The sequence below is a fragment of the Hipposideros armiger genome, unplaced genomic scaffold (assembly GCF_001890085.2).
Source record: "Hipposideros armiger isolate ML-2016 unplaced genomic scaffold, ASM189008v1 scaffold_497, whole genome shotgun sequence".
Taxonomy (NCBI): Eukaryota; Metazoa; Chordata; class Mammalia; order Chiroptera; family Hipposideridae; genus Hipposideros; species Hipposideros armiger.
In genome coordinates this window covers 692653-715057 of record NW_017731847.1, presented here as the reverse complement: position 1 = coordinate 715057, position 22405 = coordinate 692653, and the positions used below count along the sequence as shown (strand labels likewise).

Below are 22405 nucleotides of genomic sequence, written 5' to 3'. Positions count from 1 at the left end.
GACAGGAGGAGACACAGATGCGGCTGAGTGGGCCCCATTGGCTCCCTCATTGCACCTCCAGCCCCTGCCGTCCTCCCCCGCCCCCCCCCCCACCCCTCCAGGTCCCTCTGTCTGTCACCATCAGGTCTGGGGGGAACAGGGCGTGGGTCATCCTGGTGATGTTCTCCAGGGAAAACTGGAAGGAGAAGTTGAACATGCGGAAGTCATGGAAGATGGCGGGGCAGTCCCGGGGGCAGATGTCCTGCTGCCCGCTGAAGGTGGAGATGGTGATGGAGTCAGTCCAGAAGGAGCAGGGCTGCATGCCCGTGAAGCCCCCATCGATGTACCGCTGTGTGTGTGGGGAGAGGCAGAGTGAGAAATGTTCTCCTGGGGTCAGAGGTCCTGCCCCCATGCAGGGAGTACACCAAGACAGTGGGTCCCTCAGGACAAGCCTTGATACCAAGGTCCAGGTGGGTAAGTGGTGTGCCTAAGGTCACTCAGTGAGTCCATGGTGGGCTCTGGACTCGCAGCCCAGTGCTCTGTTCCTGTACTGTCTCGCCTCAGCCATCTTACTGGTGCTGAGATGGGGATCTCAGGCTTCTGTGGGGAGGGGGACATCCATACACTAGATCAGGGGTCGGCAAACTGAGAGCCACATGCGGCTCTTTGGGTGCATTCCATCTGAAAAGTTTGCCGACTCCTGGAAGAGCCAATCCTGTCTCTTACAACAATTTAAAACTTATTCGAGAGCCATCAGTATATTTTTACATAATCACCATTATGTGAATAATATCCTTTAAAAATTTTATAAATGAAACTATGATAGTTTTATTTTAATTTTCAATTTTACTTCAGAGCCACATGTACATACCCAAAGAACCGCATGTGGCTCATGAGCTGCAGTTTGCTGACCCCTGGCAGCTCTTCTGTCTCAAAAGTTTGCCGACCCCTGTACTAGATAAATCAGGAGAAATGCTCCCCTGTTACAGCTACTCCTCCCAGGCTACCCCATCTGGAGCCACGCAACTGCTAAGGGCAGGCTTGGGGAATGGGGCACATTCCTGTGGCCTTTTGAGAAGGCGTATGTGTGATGGGTCTGAGCAGTTGTAAAATATCCCCTCTCCAGGCTGCCACGGGTCCAAACTGTCTCCGTCTGTTGAGATTGGGCATCTTCAACATTCTCCTGAACACCCTTGACCATGGCCTCACCACTGGCCACCATTTGTTCACCCTCAAGTCCCTGTCCCTCTGGGGCTTCTGTTTCCTCAACTATGAACAAAGGACCACAAATCCCGAGGCTGTAACTTTCTGTACACAGTTGACATGCAAGATGGGATCCATCTACTAGCTGAATCTTAATCTCTGGATTTCGTTTGCTCTACATATAAAATTAGGAGGGGGCATGGGTTGGACCCTCCTACTCAGAGGCCAGCAGCACCGACATCAGCTGAAGCTAGTTAGAGCTGCAGAGGCTCAGGCCCCATCCCGACCTACGGGGTCAGAATTTGCATATTTTACAAGACCCCCAAGTGATTCATGGGCACATCAAACTTAGGGAGGCACTAGCCTAGATGACCTGGAAGGTCCCAGCATTCAAGATTCCAGGTCCCAACATTGCAGGGTCTATTTTACACTCTCTGTCAAGTCTGGAAAAATCTGGCAAGCCTGTGGTGTCTTGATTTGCCAGACTCAGAGAGAAGCCCAACTTAGTTGGGGAAGTCCATTTTAAAGTCCCAGAAATCCATCTACGCTGGGAATTCTGCGTAGAAAAACACAAGAACCTTTTCAATTCTTGGTCTTTCCACTGAATTCTGAGGCCGTTCCTCTGGTCGCCCAGATGTGAGTCACAGGGACCCCCAGGCAACCCTGGCTCCTGGCTCCGCCCCTTCCCCCCATGCCGAATCACTCACCACACCACGGTAAGTTGGCGGGATGAGGCCACAGTACACTGGGACAAAGCAGCTGCAGTACAGGGCCTGTGAGGGGAGAAGAGGGCTGAGATGCCGAGGTCCTGGGGGCCGGGTGAGGAGGGCTCACCTGCAGGCCTCTGGGACACTGCCAGCCTGGCCTGCCTTAAACCCAAGGTGGAGGCACTGCCCTCCACCCCAGTTCAGTTCCTGGCCTAGCCCTAACTAGCTGGTCCTTGCTAACCAACTTGTCAGTCTGGACCTGATGTCCCAGCTTTAAAGGGAGAAGGTGGTGTCAGTGATCTCCAGGGTCCCTTCTAACACCAATTTCTCATGAATCCAATGGGATTCAACGATCATTAATGTGTATCTGGCTTGGGCCAGGCTGTGGTATCAAAGTAGGGAGAGATGCCCACCCTTGGGAATGCTCAGAGGGAAATAAGTGAGCAAGTGACAGTACAAGGGTGACAGGTCCTGGGATGGATGTGAGTATGGACATTGTGGCTTTGAAGGTGAAACAGCCAACCGAGGTGGGGATTGGGGGTGCTCATGGCAGGTAGGTGATGAAGGAAAGTTCCCTGGCAGGGGAGTGGGAAGGAGTGGGCATTGCAGGCAGAGTGGGCATCGCAGGCAGAGTGGGCATCGCAGGCAGAGGGCACAGCAGGTACAAAGGCACAAGGGCCTGCTCTGTGTGGGGTTTGCTCTGGTTGACATGGGCAGGAGTGGGAGGTGGTAGAAGATGGCTGGGGGGAGCTGGGTGCTAATAAACCCAGGGGAACATGAGGTGGGTGGAGGAGGTATCCAGGCCTACTGCCTATTCATCCTCCACCCCCAGGATCATGGCCAGGCTGGTGCGGGAATCTGAGGATGGGTGGCAAGAGCCTTGCATTCAGGGGAGGAGAGAGGAATAGAAATGTGGGGTGGAGCGTCATGCAGCTTAACCCCTTTGTCATGAAAGAAAATTGGGTATATCCACAGCACTCTACATCAATAAGAGTTCATAGCTGAAATTCATATTCAGCTTAGAACAGTGCACTGTTAGAATGCACTTTCCTAAGCGATAACCCATTTAGGGACAATTCAATCTTTTTATCAAGGGCCATTGGAAGAGGGGGCAGAGGGAGGGCTGTATCCACAAACTGGGAATAATTCAAGGGGGGGACACACTGCAACCCAGGCTGGAAGGCCCTACAGGAGATGGGACCTCCTTAGGTAACACTGAGGACGTTGAGAGGCTCCAGGGTTCGTACCAGGGCAGGAAAGAAGCAAAAGGAGGGGCTGGGGCCCTGGGGACAATGAGTGTTGAAATCTTGAGGATGATGACCAAGTCTTAATTGTCTTGGACCTCCCTCTGTCCATCTCTTCTAACAGGGTGCCTGACACAGAGAGATGCCAGGGGGATGAATGGATGGAAGGACTAAGGAAGTAGAAAATAGAAGGCAGGCAGACAGGTCGATGATCCCACGGACCGTTCAAGAGGAGCAAGACCAACCCTCCAATCTCTCTTTCCCCGCCCACTCCCTTGGGCAGCTCCCACTCCGGGCCCCGCCCCCACCCTCAGCCCACTCCCTTGCCTCGATGAGTTCTTCCTTGGACGTATACTCTGAAACCACGACACTCTCGCCGTCTGTTAGCCGGGTAAGGCTCACGTGGAGCTTCCCGGTGGCTGCCTTGTAGGAGTCCTCAGGCAGGGCCTGGTACAGAAACTGCCTCATCATCTGCACCATCTTGCAGGAGGGGGCCAAGGGCCCCAGGAAGGATTTCTTCACCTCGGCCACACCCACATTGAGGACTCTGAGGTATTCGTCTGTGGAGGAAGCAGAGAGGAGCAGGCAATCAGCTGCCGGTGGCCAAGAGAGGTCAATGCGATTTTCCATCTCACCCTATATCCAACAATGGGAAAACCTAGAATTCTGAAGCAGGGAAGGGCTCAAAAACCCACCTGTCATTCTGCACACAAGGAAAGCAAAGCCCTGGAGAATGAAGTCACTGGCTCCAGAGAGCCCACAGCTAGTCAATGGCAGGACTAGATCCAGGCATTCTGACTCTATTACTATGGCAAAGGACCACTTTCCTACCCCCAGAATAGCTTTCCCCAACTTCTTGTCACCATTCCTGGAAGTCCACCACCAGACAATATTCTTTTGGGGTCTTAGAGGCTTTTTGCTCTATATGAGATTCCCATCGAAACACGACACAATTGAAAGCCTTCACCAAGCGACCGCCCCCCTGGGACATGGGCTTAGTGCCGGCTAAACCTGTGGGCAGAGAGGGGGTACTGGGTTTGAGGCAGGTGAATTACAGGGAGGGGTGAACTCTGTCAGGAAACCATTGCATCATCCTTCCTTTATCGCCCCTGATACAGACCTGAGAGGGAGAAGGCCCTGAAATATGGAACACAGCTGTGCTGGGCTACTGCAGGCACCCCAGGAAGGGAGATGAACTTTCTTCCTCCTTTTGAGAGGGGCACAGCCAGGGCACATGTGCCAGGTGGGGTTTGGAGGGCAGATGTACTGTTCAGGGGCTGGGCAGAGGAAGTGAAACCTGCCCTCCCCCAATTCCCAGAACCCCACCAGGGAAGTTTGGATGGTAGGCTTAATAAGAACTGCTATCATGCTTGATTCTCACAGCAGTGCTATGAGGTGGGTATTTCTCTCCTCACTTTACTGGTTAGGAAACTGAGATACAGAGAGTTAATGTAACTTGCCTTAGGTCAGCCATCTAGTAAGTGGACAAAGTGGTATTTTTATGTAGAGTGTGTGACCCTAGAACCCATATTCCTTCCGCTAAACTAAGTCACAAGCTTCCAGAGCCAGGCATCACCTGCCTTTTGCCAATTGCTGCTGCTAACTTCTACCTCGTGCAAGCTGTCTGGGAAAATCAGGAGTGGGAATACCTCTAAAAAGGACTGCTAAAATTTTTTAAACAAATATTTAATCGGAAAATATCCTATACAGAAGAACTTTCTTACCATCAGTGTCATGTAGCAATGGCTACTTGGGAAGTTGTGTAGTCATGAGCTTTCTGCCACTAGAGGTAATTGAGCAGAGATGGGACAAGCCCCTTGATCAGAGAACTTATCAAAGGGATCTCTAGATGGGCAGGAAGGGCGAAGATTCCTTCTTATTTTGAGATTCTGGGATTCTCACAGAGCCTGACAATATCTCTGGGAAGTAATCACAGTGGACACTGTTTTCCTATTTATATTATAAACAGGGCAGCTGAGGCAGAGAGTCTAAGTGATTTGCCCACATACAGCAACTGGGGGACAAACCAAAGCTACTGATGATCTACTCCTCTTGTGTTTCACATTTCACAGATTATTCCTCATTAATCCTGGAGGTGGATAGAACAAGGAGCTTCAGCATCATTTTACAGACGTAGAAACTGAGGTAGAGAAAAGCTAAGTGTCTAGCTTGAGGTAAGACAGCCAGGCAGTGTTTGTTTTGACTCCGACCCCACCTTCTTTCTCTGACCCACCTTCTCTCTCTGGGTGTTGGATTGATCCCAGACGCTGAGGGAGCCTGAGTTGCCATGGTGATGGCCTTTTTCTCACCAATGTTCAGGAGCACAGCTGCATATGTGCAGTAGGGACTGACCTGAGCAACAGAACATCTTAGCTGTCACCCCCTCAGATGGGAGGGTGCTCCTGGAAGGTGGGAAGGCCCTGCAGTTTTACTGAGGTTAGCTTTACCGTGTTCCAACTTGTACAGTGTTTTCCCTCCAGAAGGGTGGCAGCCAACCCACCAGCAGGTTATGAAACAACTGAGCATTTGGATACCAAGGTGCTGGGTCACTGAGTTCTCGCCCACAAGACCAGTTGGGATGGGAAGTCAAACCAGGGTAGGGACATGTTGTTTTAGGAATTCTTTTTATTTTTTTTAGCCGAGCCATCCTGCTACCTATTGGCAGCTTAGCGGCAGCTCAGTTTGGGCTGGGTATCGAAGCGCTGTTGCTCAGAACTCAAACTCTTGAGCAAGCTCTTAATCAACTGAGCTACTCGGCAGGCCCTGTTTTAGGAATTCTTAATGAGAAGCTTGAAGTGGTCCTGAAAGGGTTGGTGACCTTTCCCACGATGCCTCGGGGCAGGACTACCTAGTTCAGCTTGCTCATACACTCCTGGGCTCCCAGCAGGGTGCGCTCGCTGGGACCCAAGGAAGGAAATTGGTTCTTATTGCACAAGAAATACATGTTCATTGTGGAAAAAAGAAAGAAAGAAAGAAAAACTTTAAATGCAGATAAGCAAAAAGAAAAAAATTAAAATGTCTTGGAATCCCTCCACCCACACATTTGGTTTATGTCTTCCTAGACTATATATTTTATATTTATAATAACCTATAAGAATGCTTTCATGGAGTCAATTTATTTACATTATTTTGTAACTTGCTTTCACCTGATAAATCATGTCTTTCCACATCAATAAGTACCCATTTATAACCTAATTTACAAGCAGCATGGAAAGCTATTGTAAGATTATAAGATTATTTATTGAGCAGTACCCAAAAGGGGTTGACTATTTAGTTTATTTCCTTGCTTTCATAAACAATGCCACAATCAATAATCCCATGCTAAATTCTTTGCTTGTGTCTTCACTTATTTTCCTTAGGATAAATTCATAGAGGTGGGACTGCTAGGTCAAGGTATGCATATGCAGTCTCGTCATGCTTATTTTAATCATGGCTTTTGTATATTATCCATTAACAGTCAACTCAGCTATTCAGGGTAGTGGTGGGTGACAAGGACAAAGTAGTGGCCAAGATAATAGAAATAGTATGGACCTCTCCAAAATACTTACACCTGAGAAGGCTGCTGCCTGGAAATTAGCAATGCTCTAACCATAACTGAGTAGCCAGGGAGGGAGGGGACAGGAGAGATTGCCTGATTTCTTCCACCCACTTAAGTGCCCAGTTTAATGTTTTTTCCTGATGCTTACTGAGGATGCATACCAAAGGACGCCTTTATCTCTGCCTCTCCTTGCTTCTCTTCTGGTCTCTATCTGTATGTCTCTGTCTTCAGAATTTCTTCCCTTCCCTTCCCTTCCCTTCCCTTCCCTTCCCTCTCTCTCTCTCTCTTTTCCCAGCTGAGGGAAAAGCAACTAATCTTCTGTGAAACAAGTCTCTGTTGGTAGAAAGTCGAGCGTGAAGCATGGCAATTGCTGGGTGCTGCGAGGAGGGATAAATTTAGTTTGCTTCTTTATGCATCTGTGTACTTTCCAGCACCTTCTCCCATTTAAAGCCTTCCTTCCAAGCTGCAGGCTGCTGGGCTCTGAGACACAGTGGCCCACACTGGCTACAGCAAGATGGGATTTCAAAAGAACAACACAGGAAAATTTAAGGGTGGCTGCTCCTACCCCCCAGCCCACGCTCCTCACCTCCTTTCACACCTTTGTATTGTCTAGGGGTGAGTCTGTCTCCCAAACCACGGAGATTCTCTGAGGGCTGGTCCTTGTGGTCTTCCTCCCCCTCTGTGGCCTATCGTGATGCTTTGCCCATTGAAGGCCCTTCAGGAACCTTTGCTGTAATATAAGCTGGGAACTCCTCACGGGCAGGGATGGGACAGACTCACCTACGCTCGCCAAACCTCCCACAACACTTGGTAGGAGCTCAATGTTTGTTCAGTGTGTGAACAAAGGAAAATAAAAACCCGACAGGGAGGAAAAGCCCATGATGGAAATACTCACAAGGAAGAGCTACTTGACTTAATTACCCAATAACAGCTTGAAGGCAGGACCATCCCAGATGGATGGATAGATAACAGAGTTAACTGTGTTGATATGTGTGGCCAATTCACCAGGTTTTATGAGTCTATAGTGCTAAGAACTTCAGTAGAAAACTAAATAAATAAGATCCTGGGACTGGAGGTTTGGAAGGTCATTTGGAAGCTGCTCCAAGTCTCAGCTACTCCGAGTCTTAACGTTTTTCTATGATCAGATCCATTTCTTAGAAAAAACTCAGGCTTTGGAGCCAAACAGAGCTGGTTCAAATCCCAGCATTGCCACCTACTCTCTGGGTCATCACTGGCAAGTCAAATAACTTCTTTCAGCCTCAATCTGCCACCTAGAAAGTGGGAATAATAATACTTACCTTGTTGGGCTTTTTAAGTGCCTGCACATAGTAAACGTCAATGTCGCTTATGCCAGTAACTCCCCTGTGACCATGGCTAAGCCTTAATGTTTCTGCCTTTCAGCTTTCTCCTCTGAACAGAGGACAATGATTCCTGCCCCACATCTTTATCGAGGTGTGTTCAGGCTCACGTGTGGATGCAAAAGAGCAGACTAAAAGCACCGTGGAGATGAGAGTGTGTAACCCAGTTTCAGAGTGTGGTAAGGGCGTGGGTTAGGTGTAATGTAGCGTAGGCACAGTTGGCAGCAGTACTCCCACCCCTGTCAACTTGGGGACCCTACAGATCTAGTAGGGGAAGGGGAGAGCGTAGAAAAGTCATTGAAAGAGAAGGAAAGGGATAATTAGATATATGTTTATCTTATTTATTTGCTTAAGTGCCTAATGTTTTCCCCCTTTGTGAGGATAAGGATGGTCTCTGTCTGGTTCATCCCTTTGCCCCTAGCACCTGATAGGGTGCCTGGAACACGATAGGCACTTAATAAACATGAACGCATATATGAATAACAAATAAATGAATGAATCCCAGGAATCGGAGGAGGGCACTGAGGTCCAGAGAGAGAGAAGCTATTCAAGGTGACTCAGAGAATAAAAACCGCTTCTCTTCCCATCCTCCGCTAAGCCTCTTGCTAAGTGAAAAATCCTAGAAAGATAGGCATTTGGCAGCTGACAATTTAAATTGCTGGGGATCCCGTTCACAGGGTGCCCAAATTAGGTTGGCTGTGTGGGATGGAGCTGCGGTGGAGGATGAGACTATGCAGGCCTCAGTCTCCCGCGGAATGGTAGCCTAGCAACAACCTCCGGCTCAGCCAATCACTGCGAGGTGTCTCCCGCCGCCTGCCCGCCTCCCTCAGCAGCGAGCGCGAAGGGCGCCGGGGAAGCAGGGGACGCCGCAGCCCCTGGGGAGGCGCCGGAGAGCAGAGCTCCTTTCCCAGGAAAGCCTTGCAATTCTCGGAGTCCCTGTGAGGGGCACCTGGGAGTCTGCTGCTCCTACCTGGTCCCTAATTGTAGGCTGAAGTATAGGCTGCATTTCCCTGTGGGTATATCTTGACTGCCCAACTCCACTATAATAATAATTATTATTATCTTAACAATAGCCGTTTACCCAAGCAGGTTTTCACACTTACACTCTTGGTTTATCCTCCCAGTGAGAGTGAGCTTCTCAGGGGCAGTGACCCTGGTTTATTCACCATTTTATTCCTATACTCCACACTGCAGGGGCATGGACTGAAAAACAATACGGCTTGAAGCTGCAGTGTCGCCACTGGAAGGTCCACAGAGACCCTCTGGGGCAGCAATTTTTCAGTCAGGGAGCCTTTGTTCAAAAGAAATCTTAAGTGGAAACCCAATACATAAAACAGTTAAAATTAGGGCTGCTCTGGGTTGAAGCCAAGCAGGGTCTCAGACTTGTCTGATGGACCCACCCCACCCTAGGAAGGAAGCCCCTGAAACTCCCAAGATTCTAGGAACAGAGGTAAAACATGCTAGATTTTTAGACCAATTCTCTCATTTTACTGGTAAGAAATCCAGTTCAGAATAAAGGTTAAGCTCAATAAGTATGGCTGAATGGCTGGCTGGCTAGGTGGCTGGCTGGATGAACAGATGGATGGAGAAACGAATAAAGGTCTCACAGTCTATGTTAGCATAAGCCAGAACTAGAATGTAGGAGAAAATTCATTTTTCGACTCTGTTCTGAATGCACTGTAGGCTTTAGCCTAAAGCAAAACACTAGTAAGCACTTAAAAAAAAACAAAAGACAATAATTTTAATTGATAATAATCTTACACACATACCTTTTTCTACCCTAATAGTTTACTAAAGAATTGGCTTTAAAAGTTTAGATTGTCTAACATTGGGTTGCCATGGAAACAGTAGTGCCTAGCACTGGTTCATCACCTGGGTTCTTATCAAGGTGCTGTGGGGCTCTTTCCCAGAGCCTGAGCTCTCACCTTGGCCCCGTGTACCTCTCCCCCAGAATCCAGGCTCAATCTCCCCAAGTTTCCACTGAAGGATCTGCTGATCCTTGAGAGGAAACAGGCAGAGAGGGAATGTGTCTAGAAAGTTCTCTGGAACCTCACAATGTTCTCAGGGCCATTGCCCCTGCTTTTTTCTCTCTGTTTTCTTTGGTGCACCCAGAATTCCCTCTGGGATTCTGCTTCAAGGTAAAAACAATACTGCCCCCCTTCCAGGCTGGGACCCATCCACCACCCTACGGATTCTCCCTGCACTACTGGGGGACACTGGGATAACACAAGAGCTGTGAACTAGTCACCTTTCAGTCTTAACATTTGTGTGTGTGTGTGTGTGTGTGTGTGTGCGCGCGCGCGCGCGCGTGCATTTGTGGGTGTGGTGAGGGGATCTCCAGGTGATGCTCTGCTATTCAGAAAAAAGGCCATCTCAGAGTATGTCCTCATTTAGGATTTGCTCAAAGTAGAGCACCACTGCAGAGGGACGCCCATGTCTCCCTCTTTCAAAACCATGATAATTAAAGCTCATTTCTGCTGCCTGGAGCTACGCACTGCTCCAGCTATCCGAGACTTCAGTTGGTTGGATCAGTTACCTGCGTCTCTCTCCAACTATGTTACATGAGTCTGGAAGTCCTCATGAAAGTTCACTGCTCTTACCAGCTACCACTGTTTGGTACCTCCTTGGTGCTGGGTACATGTCAGACTCTGAGGCCTCATTGTCTCATTTAATCTTCATGACATTCTTTTGAGGGAGGTGCTATAGTTATGTCTCCTTTACAGGTGAAGAAACTGAGGCTCAAATAGTAACTTGCTCAAGTTCACACAGCTGAAAAAGAGTTGAACGAGGCCTTGAGGTCCCCAGGGTCCCAAAGCCAGTGCTCTTTTCACAACAGCTCACTGCCTCCATCAGGAGGGGCATGTCCTCCACCTCTCAGAGCCTCTGTTCTCTACTGTGAGGCGAGGGGCTGGTCCCATGAAAACTCTCCGGGCCTGCCTTTCTAGGATTTAGTTGAAGCACACCTCCTAAGGGCTCAGATGTCCCTGGGAGACAAGAAGGCTCTCCTTAGAGCAACAGAACCCAAAGCCACATCTTCAAAAGTACACTCCTCTACCCACCGGACCCAAAGCCCCTTCTCAGGCCAAGTCTGTCTCTTCTGTCACACAAAGTGCACACTCCTGCTTTTATCCCTTCTACACACACTTTTTTTTTTTTTTAACCATCTATGCAGCCCTCACCTTACAGTCCAGCTTAAGATCTGGGCCTTCTCCTTAAAACCTTCCCACGGTATTAGCTCTCTCTCTCCCCACTTACTATCTGCACCAGTTATCTCAGGCTGTCTGAGCAGCTGGTCCTGTATCTCTGGCTAACTGCATTCCTTGAGGACATGATCTGTATCAAGAACACTCTTCTCCCCCATTATTGCCTAGCTTAGTGTTGAACACTTAGTAGGCATTCAAGAATGAATAAATTAGTGATTTAATCTTCTATAAGCAGGGACTATTTCTGTTTTGTTCCCTCATTAGACCTCCCCCCTACCCCCCAGCATTTAATTCAATACCTGAAACACTCACTGTAGGGAATTAATAAGTGCTTGCTGAATAAATAAATAATGAATGGTAAAGAAGAAAAATGAATGAATGGATGAACAAACTGAAGAAGAAGATCAAAGAGTGTCTTCTCTACTGAGCTGATAGGAATCTCTCCAACTAGTGATCAGGAAGGTGGAATCCTTCAGTGACTCGGCTGAATTTGGGGTTGTGATGGGGCAAACCCAGGAGCAGTCTGTTCTGTCAAGCCTGGCCCTAACTCTGGTCCCCACATCGATAGACACAAGACCCTCAACTGGGGCTGAGGAAGAGAATCGCTCTTATGTGGCAGTGTCGTCACAAGGACAGAATTGGGTTACCCTCGGGATTGATGAGTCAACTTCTAACTTGAATGGGAGCCAGACCAGTCCAGCGGTTTGTTTATTGGTTGTTTGACTGTTTTCCCTGCAGAATTGGAAATCAAGTGCAACTAGCTTTGCTGAATTTGATCCCAACGCGAAACAAAGAAAACAACACAATTTTAACACTCTCTGAGTGAGCTGGTTTAAAAATGGGTCTACCAGATACAAGGAAGAATCCTGGACTGGATTCTGGGACAGATAAAGGACAATAGTAGAAACATTGGTGAAATCTGTAGTTAATAGTGGTGTATCCATGTTGATGTCTTAAGAGTTGACAAATGTACTGTGGTTATGTAAGATGCTAACCTTAGGGGAACCTGGGTGAGAAACCTATAGAACTATCTGTACTATCAGCAACCTTTCTCTAAATCTGACAGTAATGAATAACAAGTTGACCGTTATTACAGGAAGAAAACACAGATTAACCAAGGCCATTAGACACACAGGGCCTGCCACTCTGCAGGGCCTGTTAACACCCGGGAACTGATCCTCGTATATCACCTGCGTGAGATGCTTTCCAAATAGTTAGATGTTTCTGTTGTGTAACGAACACACTTAGAGTTTTACCAGAGTTTCCATTCAAGTCTTTTCTAATTAAGAGTCCAAAGGGATGTTTGGGAGAAAATAAACCTTTATCCATTTGGCTGGAGAGGTTACACATGTAAAGCACAAGTTACTTTGAGTGACTTGAAAGAGACCGATTCTAACGTGGCAGTGGGAGTTATAACCACATGGTGACATCATTTTATAGCATGTTATAAAAAAGTGTTTTTTGCATATATTGTGTCATTTGATCTCACTTTCTTAACCAACGTGCATGCAAATGATAGCTTGGCCCATGGAGCTTGGCAGGAAAGCTGTCGTGTTGCTTGCAAAGCAACTTCTGAAATCATGATTAAAGAGGGTGTCGAGTGTAGAAATTAAGAGATCCCAGGCTTGGCTCTGTCATATAAACCTGAGAAAATTATCTAATCTCTCTTAATTCCTGTTTCCTCCTTGGGTATAAATACAGTAGCTACTTGATAGGGTTGTGAGATGATTCAAGTAAATGAGTCTTGCAATGATTTGAGCACAGTGCCTGGCATATTGTGAATGCTTGAGAAATAGCTGTTATTAGCCTGACACTAAGATGTTAATCAGGACAGGGTGCCTTTTTACAGAAAATGCTGCCATCACAGGCAGAAAAATAACTCCGGGAATGATTTTTGATGAAGACATTTTAATTCTGAAAATGCACCCAGCAACCAGGACTGAACTCCAGGTTTCATCTGGGCAACACACACACACACACACACACACACACACACACACACACACGCACGCACATGCATACACGCACACACATGCACACATGCACACACACACGCACACACACCTGCAACAAGAAAAAAATGAAGGTTTTCATGCATGTCTTAAAGAACTTTGGGGAGACTTCCAGCTCCAGCAATATAGCTGAACTAAAAAGGAATCTCTTCATCTTCAGGAACAACAACAACTAACAGTTTGATATAAAATAAAATTGTGAGACATGGTTGAACTCACAAGAAGAAAGAGAAGAAATGGAAAGCCAGTGTCATGGGAGAGAAAGCTGATGATGTGGTTGTCAGACCAGCGACTGGCAGGGACAGGGGCTGTGACCCTGGGCTGTGTGTGTGGAGGGGAGTTGAACAGAGACCTCTGCTTAAAGCCAGGACCCTCCAATAACGGCTGAACCAGTGAAAGGTGCCAGTGGCTTGTCTCAGTCCAGGGCTCTAGGAGGAAAAAACAGTTTCCCATAAAAACTCAAAGTCCCGAGCCTGCATTATGTGTGATTTAGAGCTCTGAGTGACAAAACCTATAGGGTAATTACCATGAAAATTGGTCCTGAGTTGGTGCTAACCATGGGGTTCCTGGCCAGGGCCACTGCAAACCAGCTCAGACCGGTCCTTCCTCCGCCCAGGCCACACAGAATTCCCATAGAAAAACCAAATTCCTTGAGCAGATAAGCCCACAATTAAAGTATTAAAAATATTAATGAGGCCAGGTTGGAGTTCAGTGTGCTTTGTTTTAATGTTTAGTAAGTTACCTAGGACATTCTTCCTAAGTTTGAAAAATGTTGCTTTACTTATGCTTTTCTATTTCAAGATAGTTTTCTTTTCACTTCCACATCCATTCATTCAACATTCATCAAAGAGTTCTTTTGTGACTAAAATTTGCCAGGCACCATGCCAGGAACATCCACGACTTCTTTTGTTCCTCGCTGTGTTCCCCCCCAACCCAAGTTACAAATGGGAAAACCGAGGGGGAGGCAGGTCACTGCTGGTCAAGGACCCACAGCGATTAGTGGCAGAGCCATGTCCTGTCTAGGACAGCTGCCTTCCTTTCTGAGAATGCAAACACGTTTGCATCGCAAGGATGTTACACCTGCTGATCGCCAGCCCTGTCCCCCTCCTTCCTGGGAGCTGCATTCGCCACCAACCCTGGGGTATCTTATTCCTTGACTGAGTGACAAAGACAGGCACATGGGTGACTGGGTGACCAAGGAAAGGAGTTACCAGAGCCAAGGTTCTCACAGAGGTAGTCTTGTCCTCCCAGCACTGGCTCCTGAGTCCCCAGTGGGCCCACTGCCTGGAACACACCTGAGCCACGTGCCAATGATAATAATGACATCAGCTGCCCTGGGTTCCAGGGCCCCGGGAAGCCTTCTGTAACTGGGAGGGAAGGAGCTGCCTGCAGCAGCGCTGGACCAGGTGTGTGAGGCAGACCAAAACACCTGCGGAGTTCTCTTTTTCCACTGGAGGAGTTGTGCTGGGTCCTGCATGCCCACCTTTGTGGGGTGGGGCCCCCACTGATCTCTGGTCCTCTCATGTGCTTTGGATGCCCATGTCCTGTCCAGTACAGCCGCCTTCCTTTCTGGGAATGCAAGCACGTTTGTGCACAGGGCTTGTTGCACCTGCTGCTCTCCAGCCAGGAACACTCTTCTCTCAGAGCACACATGGCTCTACCTCCCTCCCTTCCATCTCAGAGAGGTGTCGCCTGACCAGCCTGAAATGTCACTCTTTTTTTTTTTTAATTGGGAAATTGGGGGAGGAGAAGAGTGTTGGGGAATTGGGGAGGGAGACCAGCCAAGTTGTTCTTCAATCTTAGTTAGTTATGGAGGGCGCCAGTTGCCGTCTGGCTGCCAGTCAGCAGCTCATGGCCTCTAAGCTCAAGGTGCTTTGTTACAATCTTAATTGCGGGTGGACGTAGCCACCATCCCATGTGGGAACCGAACCAGCAGCCTTGTTGTTAAAAGCCACACGCTCTATCCACTGAGCCATTCCGGTGGCAGCTCAGCTCAAGGTGCCAAGTTCAGTCTTAGGTGCGGGTGGGTGCAGCCCACCATCGAAGAGGCAGTCTTGTTGTTAGGTGCACGTGCTCTCACCAGCTGAGCCATCCTGCCAGCTGTTGGCAGCTCAGCAGCAGCTCAGTTCGGGCGCAGTGTCACTGGCCCATATGGGAATCCAACTAGCAACCCTGTTGCTCAGAGCTCACGCTCTTAAGCTAACTCCTAACCAACTGAGCCACTTGGCTGGCCCTGAAATGTCACTCTTTAATCAGTCACCATGTCCTTCGCCTGCTTTATTTTCTCAGTTGAGTGTGCATGCTGACAATTTTCTACCTGTTTGGTTATTTACGGCTTGATTTCACTAAGAGAAGGTCAGCTCCGTGAGGGTAGACAACTGTCTTGTTCACCGCTGGATGCCCAGGACTTAGAATCAATGAATGAGTGAATGGTCTGCTTTACCATTCTAATTCAGCCAGAATCTGGTCCTCAACTTCTTTGTCTGCACATTGAGGGCATAAAACTCAAACGGTGGCTTTCAAATTAAAATCATTATCATCATCATCATCATCATCATCGATATGCTTATTTTACATGAAATTTTAGAAAGAACTCCTAGGTAAAAGATGGACAGTAGCACCGCTATACTTGTCGGCCTCTGAACTTCAGTGTGTGTCCTTTCCCTGCTCCTTGCTCCTGCCTCTCTCCATTCTGTAGAATTCTGGGGTTCCTGAGAACACAGTTTGGAAACCACTGGCCTAAGTGAGGTCCACCTCCAACTAGCCACTTCCTCTCCCAAAGGCTAAATACAATCATTTTTAAAATGAAGGAGTTGGACTCGCTGACTTTCCTTCTGTGACTTTCTAGTATTACAAGTCATAGCCATAACTGTAGCAAATTATCCCAGAGCCAGGTAGACCCCTAAATAGACATTACAAAGACAGTCAGTGGCATGCCTTCCCACAGCCAGTAATTGTCAGGAGTTTATTGAGCTGCTCTTATTTTGAGGGGCGATTTGTGGGAGCATGGGATGCATAAGAGCTCAGATGGCTCAATCAATCTAGTTGATGAAATGAGAGAAACATCTGAGACAATTAAGACAGCATGTCGTCAAGTGCTAGAATAGGTGGGTAGATTCTGTGGCAAACTAGAGATCATGGAAAGAGATGCAGTGGGGCAGAATGGGAGAGTTCCTGGGCGGAGGTGATATCTCTGGAGAGAAGAAAAGAAGGGCATTCTAGGTAGGGGACACAATGGGTGCTGACGCGCTGCCCAGGCTCCCCAGCAGGACTGAGACATTCATGCCCCTAGCTGCCAGGTGGGCAGCCTACCAATGGTTCAGAGCTGAGCCCCTCCCCAGCAAACAGACTGGACTTGACCTTGTGGTTATGGAGTCATGGTTTTGGTCCTAGGCAGGAACAGAGTCTCTTCATCACTATCCTATCACCAATTATTGTTATTGTGGCAGAGACAGCGAGTTTCCCCCAGTATCTGTTCTTTCCTTCTTCCTTAGTAATGAAACCTCCAATTTTTAGCTGGACACATGGCCTCCCAAAAAACCTACGTTTCTAACCTCCCCTACAGTCAGGTGTGGCCGTGTGACTAAGTTCTGATCCATGGGATGTAAGGTGATGTGATATGTGTCACCTCCAAGTCCTGCTCTTAAAGGGAAGAGGCATGACTTCCCCCTACCCTTTCCCGACTAGCTGGAATGCAGGCATAGCAGGGAGCCCCCTTGGACCATGAGCAACGTGATGGAAAGAACCTGGGTCCTAACTCTGTGGAGCCACCACGCCAGCCTTGGGGGGGGGAGCTAGAGCATAAAGAAGACATGAGCAAGCAATGCTCTTCTGTCTTGTTGAAGCCTCTGCTGTCCCAGCCAATGAAACTACATTATCAATCCCTTAGTTTGCACAGCTCATTCATAGGGACCACTGCTGGTTCCCAGAGCCAGCCACGGGGATGGGAAGGCAGGCATTGCTCTCTCACATTGTACAATCACTGAGCTGAAGCTCAGGGTGGCTTGCCCAAGTCACTCACGGCTGAGTGCATTCCTGGGACCAGAGGGAAGGGAAGGGTGGAGACAGTTTGGACTTCAGGGTCAGACCAACTTTGGTCTGAACCCCACTTCCTTTCCTATTAAACCCCACTCTGAAAGACCATGTGAGAAAAATGCATTAGGCTCATAATTTGACTGTAAGATACTTATGTAATCCTTGTCCTCAGAATCCAGAAAGCCCGCTTCCTAATCAGTGTACTTTCCCTGGGGATTCTGGTCTCTGAGGCAACTGCTGTCTTAGAGCCAGCTGTCTGTGGGAGCACCAAGGATTTAGTGCCTGACAGGAATCAGGAGAGACTCTCAGAGGAGGTGATGGCTGAGGTGGCCTTGGGGGATGGGGAGACATACCAGAGGGAGATAAGAAAGGAGACGGCATCCCTGAGAGCAGGGACAGCTTGAGCAAAGGCACAGAGAGAGATGACACATCCTGAGACCACCGTGAGAGCAGAGCTCCCAATCCCAGCCCCAATCCTCAGCCTCACCCTTTTCGTACTTCATTTAGTGGTTTGTGTGTTTGTCGGGAGAGCTTGAGGTTGGCATTGTTGAGAAGGCAGGGTGAGAGGTATTGGAAAACAATTACTGTTAGAGGTCAAAATAAAATCACCAGACAAGCTCAGCTGAGAGTTAGTCCCTTTGTCCCTCCCCTGACCCAGAGGGGGAACAGCCACTGGAGCAGGTTCCTGTGCTGTGAGATCAACCAGCCTCGCTCCCCTGGGCTTCTCCTCAGACTCACAGTCCTTACATGCAGAGAGGCACATGCTCCGAAATGCTCCCGCGGAAGCACAGGTGGATGAGCCCACATGCAACTTTCTGAGTTTAAAATGATTTCCAAATTGAAAAAAAAAAAAAAGTAGGGTAAGGGGTAGATAAAACCCAGTTGGTAAATGCTAATGATGGTTGAAGTTAGATGATGGATTCTTGGGGGTTCATCATATTATTCTTTCCAATATGTTTGCAATTCTCCCATTAATAAGTTATTAAAAATTTTAAATTGTACATACATGTTCATAGCAGCATTATTCCTAATAGGCCAAAGTAAAAACAACCCAAATGTATGTCACCTGATGCATGGATAAATTAACTGGTATAACCACACATGAATATTATTTGATGATAAAAAGAATGAGTACTGACATATGCTACAACATGGATGAATCTGGAAGCCAGACACAAAAGACCACACATTGTATAATCCCATTTATAGTAAATGTACAGATTAGGAAAATCTATAGACAGAAAGTAGATGAGTGGTTGCCAAGCACATGGGGTATGGAGGAATTGAGAGGTGACAGCTAAGGAATATGGGGTTTTTTTGGGGGGATAATGAAAATGTTCTATAATTGATTGTGATGTTGGATGGACAACTGTGAATATATTAAAGGCATTGAATTGTACACTTTAAATGGGTGAATTGTATGATATGTGAATTGTATCCCAATAAAGCTGTTTTGAAATAAAAAAAGGGGGGGGGCGTGGGAGACAAAATTAAAAAGAGCTAGGAGAGGCTCTGGGCCAAGGGTCTCCCCCACTTCTCTGAAAAGTGTACTGGGTGTGGGGATCGGCTAAGGGGAGGAGCTAGGCCAGCCCCTTAACTGAGTCCAGTCTTCCTCATTTATGGCCCCGCCAGAGGCCTTCATAGAAAACTCAATTATTAATCAGACACAGAGTTTTCGTTAATCCAGGACTGTGATAGGCATTTTACAGGTTTCCATGTGAAATGCCTGGCCCATTTCCACTGCCTGGTCAGGCACTCATAGCATCTTTGGGAGGTAACACATTTTAGTTTTACAAAGCACAGTGGGTCTCCACCATGGCTGCACATTGGAGTCACCTAGGTGCTTGGATTCTGCCTCCAGAGATCCTGATTTAATTTGTTTGGGAGAAGCGTGGGGCAATGAACATTTTAAAAGCTCCCTGGGTGATTTGAATGTGCAACTGAGATTGAGGATCATTGATTTAATGAAGATTTTTTTTTAAAGACGAGAAGAGACTATCAAAACTATGGTATAGAGTATAGTAAATAGTCTATCATGAAACTTTCCTTTTAGATTATGTTTACACTGGGTCACAATAGAAAAAATCCTTCTCACTGTGCGTTTCAGTCCAGGAACTTGGAGACCTCAGGTTTCTAGGTCCTTTTAGTCACTCTATTAAATGAAGATGACCCACCAGAGCAGCAACCAGGCACTGAGGCAGGTGCTCCCCTTCTCCGGAACGGCCCTTTCCATGTGGGACAATACTTGCTGAGCCAAAATCCGCCTCTCTGACCCTGGCATTGACCCGGACACCTGTCGTCCTGTACCCTTCACCGCCCCCGGAAGGCATCACATCCCCACTGCGTGACTCTATTTGTTGTCATGCCATGTCCCCACTAGCAGCCTCGGCACCTGCCCAACCTGTCCCTACCTGTCAAACTTCTACTCACCTTTCAAGCACTAGCTCAAATGCCCCTTCCATGAGGCCTTCCATGATTGGCGGCGTTTGCTTCCTCCCTCTGTACTCCTGTGCCTTTTAATTTTCTAACATCCAGTTGGAACTTCCTTGTATCCTAATTACCTGGTGGCTGCCTTTGAGTCTGAGTAGGCTGTAAGCTCCTTGAGGGCAAGGACAGAGTTGCATTCTGTGTTATATCTCTGTATCCTCTGCAGGGGCTCGTGCATGCTCAACAAACCCTTGTTGAATGAATGAATGAGTGAATGAATGATTGGCTTGCCATGCAGTTTTTATAGGGGAAAAGGTGCCAAAGTAGTAGCTTAAGTGGGGATGGGGTTAAAGTTCACCACATCCTCATTCTATGATAAGAAAAAAATTTATTTTTCAATATACATGCAGGTGAAGCTTTGAGGCAAGCTCCCAGTCCTACTTCTGACCAGATTAGAAATCCTGACTCCCCATTGGTTGTCATGGAGACCATCTCTTCTCAGATGAATGAATGAATGAATGAATGAATGAATGAACAAATGTTTACTGCATTTCTAATAAAAGCCAGGCACTGTGTTAAGTACTTTTACAAATGTTTTTATATGTCCCCGAATTGTCCCTATCACAGAGCTAGGCACACATCTCCAGAAGATGAATCCATGGCTGCCTCACCTTTCACAGGAACAAAACACACAATCTCAGGACAGAAAAGCACAGGCTGGGAATCAGAGAAGCCCTGGGGGCCACGTAGTGAAGGATTTTTTTTTAAAGAGAGACAAACCTCTGGTTATATGCAGATAGTGTGATTATTTAAACACAAAATATGAGATAATCTACCTACAAACTTTTCAAACTATTAAGAAGGTTCAACAAGGTTGCTCAAAACAAAATGAATGTGCTGAAAACGTCAACATTCCTTTATATCAGCAATAATCAATTAGATTAGAAAACGCCATAGCAAAAAGATACCATTCCCCATAGCAACAAAAACTAATATCGCTACAAAAGACATACAAAATCTTTATTGAAGGACAAAAATGGCCAGAAGAAATAGAGAGAGAGACTCTGTTTATAAATGGAAAGATGTCATTTCAACCCAAATCCCAACAGAGCTTTTCACATAAGGGAAACGTGGGGTCAAGAAGAACAGAGGCAATATTTGAAGAAGAAATTGGAACAGGAGGAGGAGAAGGACTGCATTATATGATGTGTCCCTTATTATAAGGCTCTAGTGATTAAAACAGTGTGATGTGGTGCAGAAGTAGACAAATTAGCCAAAGGAAGAGAAGAGAGATTCCCGGGACAGACCCTTGAGAACCCAGGAACTTGAATAAGCTAGAGGCAGCATTTCAAACAAGTGTGGAAAGAGCTGTCTATAAATGGTGTGAGATAATTGGTTAGCACATGGCAAATCATTAAATACCTATGCTTCTACCTCAAACTAGCCATAAAATAAATTCCAGATGGATTAGCCTAAATCTGAAAGAGCAAAATTTTAAAACTTTGGAAAAAAAATATAGAAGAAAGTATTGTAACAAAGTAAAAATCTTAAAAAACACAAATTGTAAGAGGAAAAGATTGCTACATTTGACTCATTAAAATTGAAATTTTCTGAATGACAGGAGACATCATAAACAAAATGAAAGGCCAAGCCATGGAGTGGAATAAGATAGCTTCGATGTCTGTAACTGACAAAGGATTAGTGTACTGACCACAGAAAGAACATCCACAAGTTAAATTAGAAAAATGGGGAAAATCATGAGCAGGCAAGTTACAGAAGAGGAAACAGTGGCCAATATATAATGCATAGAGGTGCTTAACGACACGAGTAATTAGGGTACGCAGAATTAATACGCAAAGTGAAATGAGATATCACTTCACATTCATTAGATTGAATGAAACCTTTGCAGTCTGACGGTACCAGGGGTTGATGACATTTTGGGGGAATTCGTGGTTAAATTGGTACAACTACTTTGGAGAGTCATTAAGCCAAAGTCTGGTATAGTTAACGTGATGCATACCCAATGGAAACGTTTCATGTGGGCATGGCAGACACAGACAAGGACGCTTGTTGCAGTGTTATTTATAACGACAAAAACCGGGCTGTGTCTATCAAAAGAATGGCTAAATGAACTGTGATATATACTGGGGGTGCCAAAAAAATGTATACAAGTGGACACTTTGGTCAACATTGTTCAAGCAGTAGTTTATTGTAATCAGAAGTGTCTGGATGCTCATGGTAACCACTTGGAGCACCTCTTGTAATTGCAGAAGTCAAACGTGACTTGTATTCATCTTTTGTTATCCGTATATACTGAGTATTACAATTTTAATACAGTTTTCCTTTCTTAAAATGTGTCTACCTTTTGTTGGCACCCTCTGTACAGCCTTAGTGGAATACTGAAAGAGGTATGGTGAAAAGCCTAGAAGAATGTCAGGAGACAACCCTGGTCCTTCTTCTATTCTATTAATAACTGATGACGGGACGTGGCACAAGTCACTTGTCCCCCTGTGTGCGTAGAATGCTCTGCCGTATTCCTGCGGCTCACTCCCTCACCTCCTTTAGATCTGTGTGCAAACCCCACCTTCTCAGAGAGACTTCCCCGATGCCACCATTTATACAGCCGGCAAGCATACCCCCTGACACTCCTTTTTCAAGAAGCAGAGTGGTTTAAAGGGTGAGTGTGTAGACTCCGGCCA

General features: G+C 46.9%; 1 protein-coding gene across 2 annotated transcripts in view; it reads right to left on the bottom strand.

Annotated features, from left to right (window-relative positions):
• Positions 1 to 22405, bottom strand: part of PNPLA1 (patatin like domain 1, omega-hydroxyceramide transacylase) — a 37975-nt gene that overhangs the window by 12769 nt on the left and 2801 nt on the right. Inside the window, exons 2-4 of one of the 2 annotated variants that reach the window (XM_019667453.1) lie at positions 3461 to 3693; positions 1890 to 1955; positions 119 to 328 (exon numbers count right to left, since the gene is read on the bottom strand). In XM_019667453.1, coding sequence (XP_019522998.1) covers positions 119 to 328; positions 1890 to 1955; positions 3461 to 3693 — 509 coding nt within the window. Of the gene's footprint in view, positions 1 to 118; positions 367 to 1889; positions 1956 to 3460; positions 3694 to 22405 lie in introns of those variants that run through there. The other variant, XM_019667454.1, reaches the window with a different exon arrangement.